Source organism: Alexandromys fortis, unplaced genomic scaffold (genome assembly GCF_014885135.2).
Source record: "Alexandromys fortis isolate MF-2015 unplaced genomic scaffold, M_Fortis_MF-2015_v1.1 scaffold_4, whole genome shotgun sequence".
NCBI classification, from domain to species: Eukaryota; Metazoa; Chordata; class Mammalia; order Rodentia; family Cricetidae; genus Alexandromys; species Alexandromys fortis.
Window position 1 is genome coordinate 17090847 of NW_026067944.1, and position 18062 is coordinate 17108908.

Sequence of the window (18062 nt, forward strand, 5' to 3'; positions counted from 1 at the left end):
GGGAAATGGGAGGCTGGGAGGAGGCGGAAACTTTTTTTTTCTTATTTTAAATAAAAAAAAATAAAATAAAATAAAAAAAGAGAGAAGGGGACATTTGTCACTATAGTTTGGAGTCCTTCATTGGTGCCCTATATTTGCCTTGATACATATGCATCCTTCATTGTTATATCCCACAGAAAATTTCACTGACCCATGGAAACTTCATTTTTCCCACTCTTGCCAAATTTATAAATGAAGTCTAAAAGTTGAACTTTGGATGATGTAATGATTATGCCTGCATGTATTTAAGATATCCATACATGACAGCTAATCATTTATTATTTACATGTGACTTAGAGCCCTCTGTCTGAGGTCTGACTTGATAGAAGCTTAACAATATAAAACAACCTTTGTTCTATTTAAAGAAATAATTTTAAAATATTACTGTCAAGGAACTAAAAACAAAGAACTAGAACAATCCTGCAGATGGAAAATATTTGCATAATTTTGTTGAATGAGAAATTTATTTTCCTACATATGAGAATCAACAAATCATAAATGATAACATTAATATAAAGAAAGAATGTTAAATGAATTAAATGCATATAATGAAAAAATATCTGTTTTTTTTTTAAAGAAGAGTTACAAAATTACTGACTTAACTTTTCCAGGGTTGTCACAATTTCTTCATTTACTCAAATATGATGGGAAAAGTCTTAACTACTTATGGCTCTGATATTATCTTCTTTTGCCTACATTTCTGAACTGTGCTAAAGTGTTTGAAAAGGGAATGTAAAACCTAAACAAATAAGCAGAGGGCTTAAGTAAGGAATTATATGAACTCTGAAAACAATGCAAGCTGGGGCTGGAGAGATGGCTGAGTGAGCAAGAGTGCTTGATGCCTAGGATCACAGTCTCAGGTCAGGTGACTCACACCTACCTATAACTCCAGCTCCAGAAGATCTAACACCTTAACACCTTCTTCTGGCCTCTGCAGGTACTATGGCATGTACACAGTCCCCCACCCAGACACTTGCATAGATACATAATCTAAAATAAAATATTTTGAAAAGTGACAAAATAGCAAAATTATACTATAAATATATTATCATGAATTTGAATTATATTTTTATTTACCCACAAAAATTGGATTGCAGATTGACGACGTGTCAGACACTGCTCTGCAGGCTGTGAGTAAGATGATAAACACAGCCAGACTAAACCGGCTCCCTGGCAGTTGTGCTTTGCCTCCTTAATTGTATGGTGTCTTGGATGAAGTAGTTTTTTGGCAGAAACTTTGGTTACGGGTGATCAGGGAGTCTTCACTGTACTTCTGTGTGGTTCTTATGTTTCTAATAGTGAAAAACTCTGGATTTATTTGGCTTTTTATGTCGTTTGGCATACTTCTCTATAAATGAAGAGTAACACCCAATCAAGTAAGATGCTGAGGTAGAATATTGCTAAACAAAGAAACAAACAAAAAACAGTGTTAAAAGTTAACGGATCATGTTCAAGCACGTTCTCTACAGGTCCTTAAGATAGTTAGGTACTACGTTTTACAGCAGGGTTAAAAGAGCTTCATATGTTTTGTTTATCAATTGATTGGTCTTAGGTTAATCCTTCATATTCTTAGCTGTCTTGTTATTCTTTCAAAATCGTTCTAAGAAGTTTTCTATTCCTACCCAAAACATGCTTTTTTGTCACAGTTGGAAATGACGTCAGAGTAATTCCTTTGTATTGATGGGACCAGGACACAGGAGCGGCATTTGGTCTATTTTCTTTGCTCTTTCTGAAAGGTGCCTGTACCCCTTTAATTTAAAGACCAGGGTAAAAGCCTCCGAAGTATCTTTAACAGTTACTTTTCTGGATATGTTCACTGTGAGGGTCACAGCGGGCTCCTCTTCTAATTGTTCCTGCATTGGAAACATGTAATAATTGCTCATTCGGATCCCTGCCTTACTTCAGTCTCAGTTTTATCATTTTATAGAATTTCCTTTTCATTTACATTAAATTTTGCTAAATTTATACCCATATCATTTTGATTAAATATTTTAATTGGAAAACGTTATATCTCAAGGAGAATGATAAAAGAGACAATGTACCACCCATATTTGTGCTTTTTAAGTGTGAAAAATTGTAGATTTTTCTGGGCCAAGGATCAAATATGACTCTTGGTTTTTCAACCTTGATGAATTCAAGCTAGTATCTAGGCCAGGGAAGAACAAGATTGGGTGATTACACAGATCTTATAGATATGCATGAACATTTGAAATCTTTTTAGAATTTTCTATAATTCAAAACTAGCTAAAACGAACCAGCAATAAATCTTTGCTGTTTTCTTCAATGGTCTCTCAGTTACCTAGAACATTGAACTGAATCGAACACCTGAGCGGCAGTGGCTGCCGCCTCTTTTCCGCCCTCTAGTGGGGGAGTGCTACATCTCAGTTTCCCAAGCCAAGGGTTTAACAATAAAAATATTAGATGGAGGGGTTGTATGTAGTACTGCTCCTTTACTACTTTCTTGCTAGAATGGTACCTTCAATGGTGCCCTGTGTGTGAGTTGGACTTGTAAAGGTATTGCAACTTTTGTTCACTAGGGAGATGGTTTTAAATGTCGAAACAATTTAAAACTCATTTTCTTGGGAATCCACTCAAGCACATGATTAAAAATGACAGACTATCTGGATTATATAAACTACACAAATAAGGTAAATATCAAATTCCATGCATTTGAAATATTAAAATATAAAATGCACATTTTACATTCTTTCATTACTATCACTAAATTGTGAAAGGTATAATAATATTTTTCTAAAATGCATAATTGTAATTATTTTTACAACAATTTGTTTTCCATAGTCAGTTTTCTTTGAATGTCAATTATCTCTGCGAATGCATATTTTTATTTTACGGGTATATTTGCGGATGTTTACAGATATAGAAATACAGAATTTGAAACGGCAGCCACTCTCCCTTCAATTGGGGAAATAGTACTTGACTAAGATGATTGACAATCAGATGTGGATTACTTGCCACATATTCAATTATTTATCATCATTTAGCCACTGTATTGACATGACATAATAGGGATCATCGACCCAGAGCATAGTCTCGGAGACAAATTAGAAAAGCAGGTGAGGTAGCATGGGCACTTGCGGAAACCGGAGCATCCGTGAAAAATCACAAATGTTTCACATTGTTGAAAGGAGAGCGCTATAGCTCACTATGGACTGCTTTTCTGGTTCCCAGCTGAATTAATGGCTCTGGGTGGACAAGCACATAATCGGTTAATTATTCTGTACTGAGTAATGCTATTTTCTGTTCAGGCTCACCAGATACTTAGAAGACAAAACTGAAGGAATGTGATCTTCACATGTAGTTTGACTTCATTGCATCAACACAGAACATTTTGTGAATCTGTTTCTCATCTTTTAATGTGAGGAAATTCATCGAATGCACCTCCACTTTTACCTGAGCTATTAATGCATCACCTGTTACAGCATCCTGAAACTAATTACCTTCAACGTGAAGTCTTTGTTGCTATTATTTCTTTACTGAATCATAATGCAATACACCGAGAAAATGAAAATGCCAGTTTATACACTGAATACACTGACAAGAAGTACAGTTTTGTTTTGTTTTTAAAATTTAAAAAGAAAAAAAAAACATACTATTAGCTGGATGGTGATGGCACACGCCTTTAATACCAGCGCTCCAGAGACAGAGGTAGGCAGATCTCTGAGTTTAAGGAGGTCAGCCTTGTCTACAGTGAGTTGCTGGATGGCCAGGACTACAAAGAGAAGTCCAATCACACACACACACACACACACACACACACACACACACACACACACAAAGAAAGAAATGAAAGGAAGATAATCATTGTCTTTGGCCATGAGTTTGTTTTAATTAATGGTGTTCTTATATTTATTAACTCTGAAAATCTCTTGTATAGTTGAAATTGGGCCTCTTAATATATCACATATTCATCACATCTAAAATAAATAAAGTAGATTTTATATTTTTTTTGTTAGGTTGTGTTTTTCTTTAACAGAAGTGGCAGGTATTTATTTTCTCATTTAAGGACATATGATACTCAAAAGGCAATTCATACATTAAAATTCAGAAGTATTATAATAATGCAGATAGGTAAGTGGGAAAGAGTGTATAATGGTGGTTTTGGCAATAGTAATACCAGTTCACAGTAAGAAAGGCATGGTGTCAGTTACATATCTTCAAAATGAGAGGATTTAGTGTTATGTGTTCTACTGTAGCAATAGGTTGATCTCCAGAGGAGATACATTTTAATTTATGGAACCATATTCTAACATTTCCCCCATTTTGATCATGCCAGACTTACTTGCATGTAACTATAACAAAAAGTATTCTAGAACTTTGCCAAGGTGTTCATACAGACACCAGGAGGAACTTGTGGGCAGAAACAGTATTGTAGGCCCTGCTCCACATCTGGTAAAGCCAATACTGTCTTTTAACAAGGTCTCTAGATCTACTCCAGAGAATTGTGATGGATAGCATCCAATCCCATACATGAATTGGGTACTTGAATGATAAATGAGTCTATCTGGATAAATCTCTAAGTGTGCATGAATTACTTTTCACCAATGGGCTTACATGAGGACTTTATGGAACTATAAATTCCACATCAACCATCACCCTTCCTCAGTGTCTTACACGTCAGCCTCAAAGTGCTAGCTCAGAGTTTTCTTTGAGTTTTGGATATTTTCTCAGATTTTTAAAACAAGCTCCTGGATTATTTTGGTGCTATTTTGATAAGAGAAACTGGAGCCCAAGCAGTAATCATGGTCATAAAGTCTGTTTCAAAAAGTAAAAATATATTTCAGAGGCAATTTAAAAACTGAATGTAAGAATACATGTGAATTATATCAAGTAAATCGTATCTATGATCTATTTTTTTCCCGCTTCTTTTTGGAGAGCTTAACAATTCGGTGAAGAAGTTTTAACTTATAGTTACTTTTATTCTTTTTCAATTAATCCAGACAGATTAATTTTTACACGGATTACATAAACTTTCATGCTTAAATTCAAAGTAAAGTAATTCAGTGTGTACCGAGGTTAATATAGAGTGAATTGATTTGTACGACAAATGCAGACTTTCTAAATTGCAAACTAAACTAAGCATTTTGGGGGGGGGGAATCATCTCTCTGAACGCATTCTTCCATCAAGTCTTCCTCCTGAAGATTTCTTGTAAAGGTTGCAGCAAGTATCATTTTCTACATTTTACTTGCAAAACAGCACATTCTTTGAGATTCTTTCTCTGCATTTGCTTTTCACCTCATGAGCATAATGGAGTCCCCATAGCATAATGGAGTCCCTGGTGTCTTATCCTTCTTTAAGAAAACATAGTCTGAGAGGTGTTTTGCATCTGAAATCCTAGTCTAGGAAGAGATTCTTGGTCTTCTGTCCAGACCATTAACTATAAAGGTGATTTTTCTGTTAAGTTTGGAGGAAGCATCCCGTTACTTTTGGTTGGTTGCTTCCCTTCCTGAAGTTTGCATCTCTGCTGACCCCTCTGACTCACTCTCCTTACCATTTTTTACAACATATATTCCAGTTTACCATAATAAATTCAACCTCCTTTTGTATTTTGAATAATTTTGTTTCATCAGAATTCAATTCAGAGGCATCATTTCCCCTTGTTGCATGTGATCTTTTGGGAAAAATTAAATCTATTTCTGTAAATTAAGCTACTCACGATTCTCCATTCATCTAAAATGCAGTTTATGTTCTTGCTTCCTTCCAAACTTTTGCCTGGGTCTCAATGTGTCTTAAACAGAAGCCATTTCTTCAACTGTGTTTTACCTGGTTTTCTGTCAGTTCTTTGCATCAGTGGTCAGGTAAGCACATAACCACACTTTTAGTGTCCTCTTTCTTTTTACTCCATTATTGAGATTCAACTTGCAGATTTTGGCCTCTTAGCAAGACTTCTATCATCACTGTCTTCATATTTCCACTCAGTAATTCCATTACTGGGTATATATTAGAAGGAAAGAAATCTTTATGGCACAGGCTCTGCATATGCTCATGCTTAGTACAAAATCATTCACATTAGCCAAGACATGAACTCAATTGAGATATCCTGTAATGGATGTGTGCAACCTAAAAGTGTGTTGGATAGAGGCAATAGAATATTTTTTTGAGTCCAAAAGGGCTTTGATCTTGTTATGTTTGATAATGTGGATAGAAGTAGAAGGCATTACATAAAGTGAGATAAGGCAGGCACAGAAACACAGCACCACAGGTTGCCATCCCTTTGTGGAAGCAGAAAGGTTACTACATATAAGTCTAAAGTCAGAAGACCGGGAAGGGAAAGCAAGATGAGGAAGACTGAGAAAGCACATAATGAGAACCAGAAGACAGAGGGTGAAGGAGTTCTAATATACAACAGGTTAAGTCCAGCACATGACAGCTAATTGTCAGAAAATAATGTGAAGGATTGCAACAAATGATTACAAATGAAAAGATGGAAATTTTAAGTAGCTTATATTGATTACTGTACATATGTTGGATATAATATTGTAGTTCAAATATGTGGTGTAGGTGTGCATGTGTGTGTATGTGTGTGCATGTGTGAAAACTAAGAGCAAATGAAATGTCTAAGATTGTTAAAAAGGAGAAAGGGAAAAGTCTCTACGAAAGAGATGTTACAAGTGTCAAGATAAGTAAAAAGCAGTACTAGTCCTTGAGTCAAAATACATACAACACAGGATTCTCAACTGGACATGTTAGGCTAAGAGATATCAGCCAATAGGAGTCACCATAATCTCAGCACTATTCCGTGTATATCTGAAAAAGAGAGAGTCATTAATCAGAGGACAACAGTGACTGGCCGCAGTAGCCGTGTGCAGGACAGCGGAAAGGGTTTATCATAAAATTTATTGCAGCCAGAATTCACTCATCCATGAGGATCTTACTTGCATTTGCATATGCAAAGCTACTGACAGTGCATGCCTGTGAAAACTCTCCAGACCATTCCAGTCTTCTAACGAGCTCATCTCATCTAGCCCCTGTCCTCCATTTCTGCCTCAAAATGTTAGATACTGGTGTGTACCCCAGTTTCATACTCGGCTAACTGAGCTCCCTGCCTACAGTTTCCTTACTCGCAAGTGCCTAGATACCTTTATCTAGATACACATAATCTCTAACAGAACATCCCAGCATTTGGGGCAGGAGGCTTTCTGTGATCCAAGGCCAGCCTCGTCTACAAGAGCTAGTTCCAAGACAGGCTCCAAAGCAACAAAGAGAAATCTTGTCTCAAAAATCCGAAATAAATAATACTAGTAATAATAATAATAACAATAAAAACATCTCAGGTAAATTCTCTGTCTCCTGATAGTTGATTTACCTTGACTTTCTTTCGGATTATTCTAATAAGATTTCTGTAAATGTAACAATCTCTGCCATTTTCCATCCTCAATTCATTTTTTTTGCACTCCATCAAGAATTTAGAGGCGGCTTAGACACCAGTATTCACCATTTCTTAAAATGAACTACTGTGAAGTTTTGACAGTTAAGCTTGTATGACTTTTGTATGACGTTTCAGTTTTTTTTTTTTCTTATTGGAAACAGGATTTCTCTGTAGCTTTGCACGCCCAGCTAAACTTGTATGACTTGAAGTCTGCTACTACTTAGTGTCATACAGTCTAGACTCTACTTTGGCTAGTGATTTATTTTTTTGCATGAAGTGTCATAAAATTTTTAGTATGTCAGATACTAGGATATCACTTACTCTATAGCATCCTACATATTGTATAATGCTTACACTATCCCTGAAACATAGCATATGTTAGTGCCAAAGTCTCACCAAAAGCCAGTATAACCAAACCAACTGCTTTGTATACTTGTTCGGATGAAGAGTTCCACAGGAGACCTACAGTGTCAGCCAAGTCAGTCAGCACCAAGGAGTGTTGGTGTATTACCTCTTTTTGCTACAGATATTGCTATTTTTGCCTCAACTTTCCTATTTTGCAAATTGTCTCTTATATCCCAAATCACCCCACAATGTAAGGGCTCTCAGAAATTTTGATCTGGCTTTATCAGGCTCTCCTCTCTCTCTTCTCTCACAAACATCTGATGCCGCCTCAGCATAGATGTTCTAAAAAAAGAAGTTCCAGTTCCTCCAAGAATTTTGTTTTTCTACAGCCACATTTTTTTCCAAAGGGAATTTCCTTACTATCTATCCCCACTCCTTTTCCTAAATATGGCCCAACTGCTAGTTCTTTCGGGAACGAACGTTCCTTTACCTTCTAAATCAGTGTTGCTTCTTCCCCTCCCAGGAGATGTTCATTTTTCCCCGATAGATCTTAATGCTCTCCTGCACTTGGTTTTACTTTATAAATGACTTCTGATGTAAGCGTTATGTCTTGGGATTTTCCTGTCTCTCACCAAGCAGTGGTTCAGTTGGAAAATCCTGGGTCTCACAGTCCCTGGTTCAGACTCACTGTCTTTGGTGGGTAGAAAAAAAACCCTGTTTGTGCTCATTCTCAGTGGTGCTTCACCATCACGTGACAATGCTCTGGCCTATCCTCTGACTATAATAATTTCCTAAAATGCAGACAGAATCAATTTATTTCTCAGGTTTTTGCTTTTGCTCTTTCTCTTTCGTCTGGGTTAGGTTGCAAAGTCATTGACCTGTAGTGTGAAGGTTTCTGTGCAGTTTTCAATCTGCCCTATGAAGATTATTTTCCTTAAAAGTCACTATCCACTCTGGCTTCCTTTCTGTCCTCTGATACTAACACTCTTCCAAAAAAAGTGCTCTATGCCACATATAAGCACATAAAGTATTTCCCCTTCAGCTGGACATTATTCTGATTTTGCCTGTCCTCCTTCTGCCTACCGACAGTGCCTCCTGAGCCCATCTTTACTGTTACACTTTTACCTCTCCCTTTGGACGAGAATCCACTGTCCTCATGTCTGTACTTCCATTCCTACAGTGTCCAGACTCATTGCTCTTCTGCTTATTGGCCGGATTCTTTTCCACATCTGTCCAAAACAGTAGTGAGGTTTTGAGCACTTTTCCTTCATTCCCGTTCCTTCCTTTCATTTATTCATTCTTTCTTTTAGTTTTAGCGGCAAGGTTTCATGTAGCCCAGGATGTCCTCTAGTGGATTGTGTGATGGAAATCCCTTAAAATTCATCTCCCAAGTGGTGCATTATACACTCTGTTTATTCCATTGTGAATTAGAACCCAGGGCCTCATGCAAACACTCTACCAACCATGCTACATCCTCAGATCCAGAAACTCATTTTCAGATGTCTTTTGGTCTCAGGAGTATACAGGTAAGAAGCCCTGTATCATTTACATTATGGGCTTGGCCCAGTCGTTGGTTTTAGCTCTTATTTTTTAAAACCTACTTGTAGCATTGTTCAAACATGAATGTCCATTTCACAGTCATCAGTGTTCGTTAGATGTGAACGAGAAGCAATGGGATAGGGAAAGGAAAAGCCCATGCACATTCATGCAGGACAAGCATATCACCATGAACTTTCCAGATGCTTTGAAACTGCAATCTGAAATTAATGTCATTTCTTTCAAATTTCTGGAAAAAATCATATTCATTTGTAACTGTTGTGGTGGAACTGGAAATATTGTGACAAGGTCCCCTTACCCCTGTTTCTGAATCAGTATCTCTAATTTGAACAGAGACAGATTTAACACTGGTGGGCTCTACAGCCCCTGGTGGCATATTATGAGAAGGAGTTAGGCAGACAGAAAAGTCTCTCATGGAAGAGAGCAATCGCAGGACCCGTCTCTTCCATCTGGCTTCTTCATCCCAATCCTTCTCCATCCAAACAGCCCACAAACAGTATTAGAAGCCATTAGCCTAAATTCACGTGAAAATTATTCTGTGTCACCGAACGTGCAGTGTTAATAAAGCGGCCTTTTACAACTTCCTCAGTCTCCCTTCTCAGCTAAAACATTCAGCACTGTTGTTAATGCTGCCAACCTAGGGCTGCTTTGTGGATCTGTGTGAGGTAATCGTCTTGTTTCTTTTCAGGATAGGCTGAGATGGATGGGTGGTGAGAGGGTGGGTGCGAAATCACTTTCTGGGACATATTTCAGAGATAATTGAAATATCTTTCATCTGGAATTGCAAAATGTATGTGGTTGAAATAGATTGCAATTAGATTGTTCAGCCTGAGACCGTTAATAATCATACTGCAAAATACGTGGGAAAGTGTAGGGGCATTATTGTCTAGCAGCTAGTGGATTTTTCAATGTAAAAGAGCAGTTTTCAAATATTACTAGATTAGTGGTGGCTGGAAGGCTGACCGGGAAGTTGTGAGGCATGCTCTGAGTCTCACGGAACAGTGTAGGCAGGGACATTCATTGTTCAGAACTTAGAGTTTGATTTATATTACAATCCCTGCACCCTATGGAGTGATTGGTGGCCGGATGCTACTGCGATGGCCAGAATTGCTACTGTCCCAGGAGGGAGAAGGTTACTTCCCACTGTTCGGACTCCAGCTGTGCCCTGGTGAGCTGAAATCGCTGTGCCAAATCCCTTTAACAGACTGATGCCATGTGGTGGACTGGACAGAATTTCTGACCTAGGATGTCTACTTTCGTCTTGCTGAACCACGAAGAGAAGTGTGATTACACTGAACACAGTAAAGTGATAATTGCAATGGTCTTTGTCGTTATATAAACATTAAACGAATACCTCCCGTTTTTAAAGTAATACTGCTGGGTTCTTTTTTTGAACGTTAGTTTCTTTTCAACTCACAGTACCTCTATCTGGGCTCTTCTTTCCTAAGCGGACAAATGATAAGCATAGCAAACAACTAGCTGCCTTTCAGTGAAAACGGGATGGCTCCCACGACTCTCTATCGCTGTCCCAGGACAAATCCTAGCCTCCGCGACCCATTGGCAAGACCCTCGGCTTCCGACCCACTGCCTTCCTCCGCAACTGGGTGCACGGAATCTGCCTGCCAGCCACAGGCTGCCCTGCTCTTCTTCAGCGTCCGTTTCCGACGGCACTAGGACCCAGCGAAGTCCCAGAGCGGGGTTCGCGGAAAGGCAGCCAGACTCCTCCTTATCTCCAGTGTCAAACTTGACATCAGACTGCGAGCGGAGCATGGTAACTTCTCCAGCAATCAGAGCTCTCCCCCTCACATCAGTGGCATGCTTCGTGGAGATATGCTCCTCTCGCTGCCCGGTGCACCAGCAACATGGATTGTCACCTCTCCATCCTCGTCTTGCTCATCTGCTGCGTCCTCAGCTGCTCCGGGGAACTGAGCCCACAGCCTTCCAACGAAGGTAAGCCAGGTACCCGCGCTGCCCCGGAACGGAGCCCGCAGCCCCTGCACCCGCTCTGCCCCCACGAGGTGCCTTCAGATCCAGAGGCAGCGAAAGATGGTCTTTGCCCAGTAGCGGTCCCAATATACTTTGGGGGGAAATGATTTGGGATTGTGGAAACCGTCAGAAAAAAAAAAAAATCTGTTTTTAATCTGATAGCCACTCAAGCGATTACCACGTTTACCAATTTGAAGCAGAAAGAAAGAAAACCCTCCGTTCTTTTACAACCCACTCTGTTAATTGCCAAATAGCCAAGGCGGCATTTTATTTTCTAATTATGACCATGTGGTCTTCTGAGAAGTTTCAAAGAAAAGGCTAGTCATCTCTTTAGACCCCGCCGTGTGTTTTAAAGATAATGACAGGTTGCTCCTACTTAGAGATTTTGGCATTTATGAATGGACTGCAGGGAAAGGGGCTCTTTGGATCCGTGTGTGTGCGCGCGTGTGTGCATATGTTTATGTTACAACAACCGCCTTACTGAAGTGATGTGGATCCCGCCGGGCGACGCTGTGCTCAGCGATACAGGTTCCATGGGCAGCATATGCATGCCACATCAACAGCAGGGATGTTTGCACGGATATAAGTGAGTTTAAGCTGGCTTCTTCTAAATGAAGGACTTTTGGACAAATAGCAGAAGGCGTTTAGTGATTGATTGATGAATAGCTCCTGGGCGGATACAGTAAATAACTGAATAGCAAATTAGAAAGACCGCTCATGGGCAGCTAACGGCATTTCCTTGATGTTGGATTAATTATTGTCCGTGTAACGGGCATCCCTGGCTTTTCAGTGGTTCAAAGTGTAAGCCTAATATTGAGGATATTTGTTTTTTTTTTTTTTTTTTTTGTGTGGACGGAGCAGACGCATCACCCATTTCTGTGGACTTTTCACGATCTGGTACTAATGGTTTGTGAATACAAACTCTTAAAACGTAACTTTTCAGATTGATTCAATTGATTGCATTGCAGCAACACGTACAACTTTGTTTTCCTCCTAATGATTTTGAACATTTAGAATTTAATTGAACAAGTTAACAATAGAGAGCAGCTGATGGGCAGGAAGCACAGTAGGTGTACAAGACTCACTTAAAAATATTTTGTAGAGCAATGTTTTATATGCATTGTTTTTACGTCCATGTGAAAAAGTGTAAGCACAGTCTGCACAAAGACTGCTTCAAGTGTTTGATGACCTACTTTTACTGTTAATGGGACGGTTTAATTTTCTCTCCTAGTGCCTTGACTGTCTTTATTAATTTAGCAGATTTTATTAGTTTTGTCTGATTTTTAAAAACATAAATTTTATTTTCATCGCGGTGACGGGGAAAATCATCTTTTGCTCAAATAACTGTTTTGGTAACACAAATTAAAATATTCATTTGAAAGTAATGAATGCTTTGCCGTTCTTCATGAAGAAAATAGGCATGAGCCATCATATGATTATGAGTAACACAACATGCTAAAGAGTTTTCAACTATTTTTCCAAATATATGAAATCACCAATAATTACTAGAAAACAATATAACTGCCACATTGTTTTGATGAGTTGTATCTTTCAAAATGGAATGCATATAAACTATCCACACAATGATCTGACTGACTTAGTGATGAACAGGATCCAGATGAAATTATACTTGTATATCAATTTAAGCTTTATTTAAATTGGAAAAAAATAATACCCTTAACCTTATTCACACTCATACAAAAACAATGCATATTAATTTAATTAAATAAGTATAATTAAATCTTAATTGCCTTTAAACCACATTTATGTATGTATGATTGCATAATGTATGTCAATAGTCAGGTACAAATTAACAATATACATATATATTGGTAAAATACTCATAAAATATTATTTAATTTGCTTCTGCGAAAGTTTTTATGTGTCTATTGTTCACAGGATTAGTCTTTCAGACAGTATTATATGGCTACTGTCTCGTTTTCTTTATGAGGCTGCTATGGCTTTAAAACAAAAGTTATGATCAATAGTTTCAGTTAGATAATACTTCAATGATACTTTAAATATTTATTCACATGCTTGGCTCTTAGCAATTGAGTCCTATGGAGAGGGAAAATTCCAAATCTGTGCCACAATGTCTATGCAATTCCCCTAACAAAGTAATCTGGGTTCATAGGTAGAGCTAAGATAAATTGAACCAGTTCATTTTGAAGACTGAAGATACCTGAGAGGATAGATTATGCTTAAAATAGTATGCTGAAAACTATGTTTTAATACTACAAAAATTTTACTACAGCTCATCGATTTTACTACTAGAATACATTCTCCTATCATGGAATTAAACATGATGGAAATGGTAGAACAAAACCAGGCAATTGAGCTGATTGTTAAGGAACTTGTCTTTATGAGAGCTTAAACAAAAATTGAGATCACTAAATAAAACTACTGAAATTCCATGCATCTAAAGTAAAGAAATAACTTGAGTTTGATGTGAATTTTCCAACCCATCCGTTAATTAAAGTGACTTTCTAACATGCTTTTAAGAAAGTAATTCCAGCTTCCACTTTCTCTCCCTGGTCTTCTGAATGTTACTAGAGATGCGTGATTTGGAGGACCATTTAAAACCTGGCCTGAAGACCTACACAGAAGTTAGTAAAGACTTTGCTAACCGTGATCAGTTCTTTCCACTCACATGGCACAAGAGACTTCGAGTGGGAAATCACTTCCTTTTCAAAGCAAAATTAGAACTGCACTGGCTTTTATCAGGATAGATCCTATGCTTGTTCTGTATGCTTACTCTGTTTCCATCTTCCAGGGACTCAGAATGGTGAGCAGTAAGGTTGGAAAGAAGCTAAAACTTGATACAGAGAAAAGTGATTGACCTTTATTAGTTCAGCCAACTTTAGAACTGCATGAAGTACTCTTTATTCACAAATATTTGTAGCAGTCTGAAGCAGAATGCACAGTTTATTCAATATTATATGCAATATTTTCCATCCAACAGTCCTCACAAATTGGATTCACATTTAACCACGCACTCTTTACACTGAAAATGAGAGTTTTTAAAGTAAAGTTCAGTAAAATTCTGTCTACATACCTACATCCTTCTCATTGGGATACCCTGTTCTGGGTGGCTATAGCACTGTCTATGAAATCTCTGCTAAGTATAAGATACCATTATGTGAGTGTTTGAAGACTAGAAGTAAAACTTGCAGATGTATGCCATATACTTTTCTTAGATTAGTAGGCAAACTTTGACACAATAAATATTTAAATAATAAATGTATTCTTTGTAAACGTTACTCAGAGCCGATATTACCTTCAATGTCTATATACTCTCACACTCAAATAAAAACTCCCTGTGATTGAAACATTAACAAAGAGCTAAGCTATCATGTCATCTTTATGGGCTTTTTTTTTTTCAAAGAAGGCTTACATTTGCTTTTAATAGCATTTCTTCATGCTAGACTAAATAATTGAATGCATTATACATTTCTGTAATTTAATAGTTCGCCTAATAGCTTGCCCCTCCACCCACCCCCAATAGTTATAACTGTGGTGTTTGCCTGGAGGTAGGAGAAACCTTAATTTCACTGTTTTATAACCCACAACAGTTAACACTTGACCTAGGTCATTAACAGGATTATCAGCAAATTTGTTTAAGCTTTTACTGACAATCTGAATTGCTATGATAATATTATGATTGTGCCAAAAAAGAAAGTTCTTGTAACCTCTCAAAATTGATCATGAAATTAATTCATTTTGAATCAATATCTTCCTAAAGAATAGTACTGATACCATTAAATTCAAGTGAGGAAATATTCCCTTTAAGACCATACTCACCTCATTTTGACACCAGTTCTTGTCAGAAGTGAAAAATTAGCAATGTTTTTAAAATACTAAGCATTCTAGCAAGTATAGTGGATTTAGACATACAAAAAAGCCTTACCATGGCTTTGAAATCATTTTTTTCTATTAATTCTATGATGCATACAATTTTCTTTTCCACTTGAAGTAAAAAGTTATGTTTCTAAGTCAGAATTGACTAGACGTATAAAATGAAAATTGCAGAAAATACCATTGCCATTTTAAGTCGTGGATATACTATACAGAAACATATCTTCTCCATGAATTAGGAGAAATCAAAAGTTTTCATTAAAAATTGAAACCAATACCCACTCATTCTTAAAGCAAAGTGTTAAATAAAAACATAATTTAAAGGTATTTACCAGTGTTTACTAACTTGATAAAGTTTCACATAAAGTTTTCTGTTACTTGAATGTCATCATGGTTGGTACCTTGTTTTTATAAAATGTAGTAGTTTTAACTTGATTATTAATTATTTGGATTTAAGTAAATATTTAGTAGAATTCTTTATCTTGAGTGTGTTTTACCCCCTTTTGAATATTGAAATTTCTGTATATTCTTTAATGGTCAAATTACTTTTAATACTATTTAAAAGTATTTCTTCCTTATAAATATTTCTGAATGTTCAATTTCTTAGGGGAATGTTGAAAATTTTTCTGAAATAAAATATACACAGCTTTTAAATATCAAATAATCAGTTACATATGCAAAGGATTTTTAAGGCAAAGCTTATTTCTACAATATTTTTGATTTAGTGACTTGAATGGGAATGGAAGCAGCAGAAATGTTCTTGAAAGTTACATTTTCCAAGTCATAAAATCTTCAAGAAAGTATTAATAAAACTTTCCACAAATCATCAAAACCCGATAAGTTCTTACAGACAGAACTTACTTAGAGATCTGTGATGTGGGCTACCTTTGATTTGAGTCATTTTCCAATGGTTTTGTTTGGCATAAACACTAGATGTACAGAGAAATATGTATTTCTTGGAAGAATGCTAACTTCTATGAGAGTTTTTTTTTCTTTTTTGTCACGATCTCCAACTTTACTTTTTAACCTACACATTTGTCAGAAAAGTATTCAATAAACTTTGCTCTTTCAATTCTTGCTTGAGCGAGATTGAGAGCAGATTCGGTGTCTCTCTTTGGTTGTTTTAAGAGATCTGGATTTTATCACCACTGAGGGTCAGTAAGGGGCTTCTAGCAAGTGTGCAAGTAGCTTTTCACACATTTTTCAAATAAAGAGTTGATTGGTGTGAAGCCTTTGTTAAATTATTCTTCCAGGTATATATAAAGCTGGAATAAAATATTTATTCCTCAAAAAATAAAAAAGGTAATAAATAAAAAAAAAATCTTCGGCGATCCTGTCATAATGACTTTAAAATAAAAACAGTGCTGTGATTTTAATAAAATACAACAGTCTCCAAACCATGAATCCATCACTCTTGGAAGCCATTGCTCTTGTATTCAAAGGACAGGATTCTTGTGTGCTCTTGATCAAACTCTGCAGGTCTGCTCGCGGCTGTCCACTACTAGGCAGTTGTTTGAACTTAGCAGATATCTGCCCCACCCCCACCCCAGGAAAAATATAAGCATCAGCAATTTTATGTTTCTTCCAACATTTTTTCTTTGAATTACATTTTAAGAAGGTAGTTCCCTATAAAGAATGTCTATGCAAGTGAAAAGAAAATAAGAAGTTGATTAGAAAGATCAAGAGGAGAGAACAGAGGTTCTAAAGCCAATGATAATACATGAATGTTTTGCTTAAACGATATTTGTCGCTTACATCATCGGGGTAATCAATTTTTTATGAAATTCCTTAAACCTACAGTTCAAAAAAATGGGTATGCCGCTTTGTTTATTTCTCCTCTCGAGTTTACACACTTACTCTTAATTTTTTTTTTCTTCTCCAGAAGCAAAGCCTTGTCCAGGAAAGTTTTAAGAGTCTGAGCCAAAGTCTGCTTTCCCTGTTGAAAGCCTGGCCTCATGCACGTGGAGGGTGTATGGAATCAAAACCAGTTCAGCAAATAAAGCTTCAAACTTGAAGTGACATTATTAAACTGGAAGCCATGAATGTGCACCCCCCTCACACCCCTTCATTTTCTAAACCACGTCCTGCTGTTCTAGTCAAAGCAAAGGGTGAAAATCCACATAATCCAAACCAACATGGTGAACTGAGAATAATAGGTGAGGAAGGAGGGGGGAAACAAATCGCAGCACTGTACAAACAAACTGCTGTGAGCAGTCTTCATCAGGGGCAGGGGTGGCCAGAGGAGGAGGCTTCTGAGCCTCTTTTTCTCTGCATTACTTTGCCTACATTTGATAATGCACTATTGATTAAGTTCTAAAACTGTGGGTCCTAGTAAACGTTTAGCATTATGGCACTTTACAGGGAATGGCTGTAAAGATTGGCCACAAAGGAATCAAGCACCCTTGGCTGCCACCACACCCACGCCAGGGCGTCTTAAGCCCCGGCTGCTTGTAGTGGAGACCAGTGGAGTCAAGGAAGTCAGGCGCTTCCCTCCCGAGCCCCATTCACTGTTTTCTCACTGGAAGCGCTCATCATTAAAACCCAGGCAGGGTGTGAAACAGCCAGCTGCAAGCCCTCCGGGGCCAGGGAACTCTTCACGCAATTTCCCCTCAATCCGCCGCGAAGAACTGCGTCTGGAGCGCAGCGCGGAGCCCGGATGACCGTGGCGCGGTGGAGGGATGCTGGCGGCCCTGGGCACCCTGCCTTCCACAGCCTGCGTTTCTGGCTGCACAGTCACCTGTACTGGCTACAGCCTGAGAGGAGCGCCTGAACACAACTCCGGCCTTTTCAAGCCAAAACTGGCTAGCAAACAACGAACGCGCGCCCTCTGCCTGCAGCCTCGGGGCTGCCGTAGGGCTTTTTTTTTTTTTTTTTTTTTTTTTATTTCATTTT

The 18062-nt window shown here is 37.7% G+C and overlaps 1 protein-coding gene across 2 annotated transcripts in view; it reads left to right on the forward strand.

Moving 5' to 3' along the window:
• Positions 1–11116: 11116 nt before the first annotated feature.
• Epha3 (EPH receptor A3) overlaps positions 11117–18062 on the forward strand; it is a 291595-nt gene continuing 284649 nt past the window's right edge. Inside the window, exon 1 of one of the 2 annotated variants that reach the window (XM_050149030.1) lies at positions 11117–11279. In XM_050149030.1, the coding sequence (XP_050004987.1) occupies positions 11192–11279 (88 nt within the window). In that variant the 5' untranslated portion in view covers positions 11117–11191. Of the gene's footprint in view, positions 11280–11867; positions 11902–18062 lie in introns of those variants that run through there. The other variant, XM_050149032.1, reaches the window with a different exon arrangement.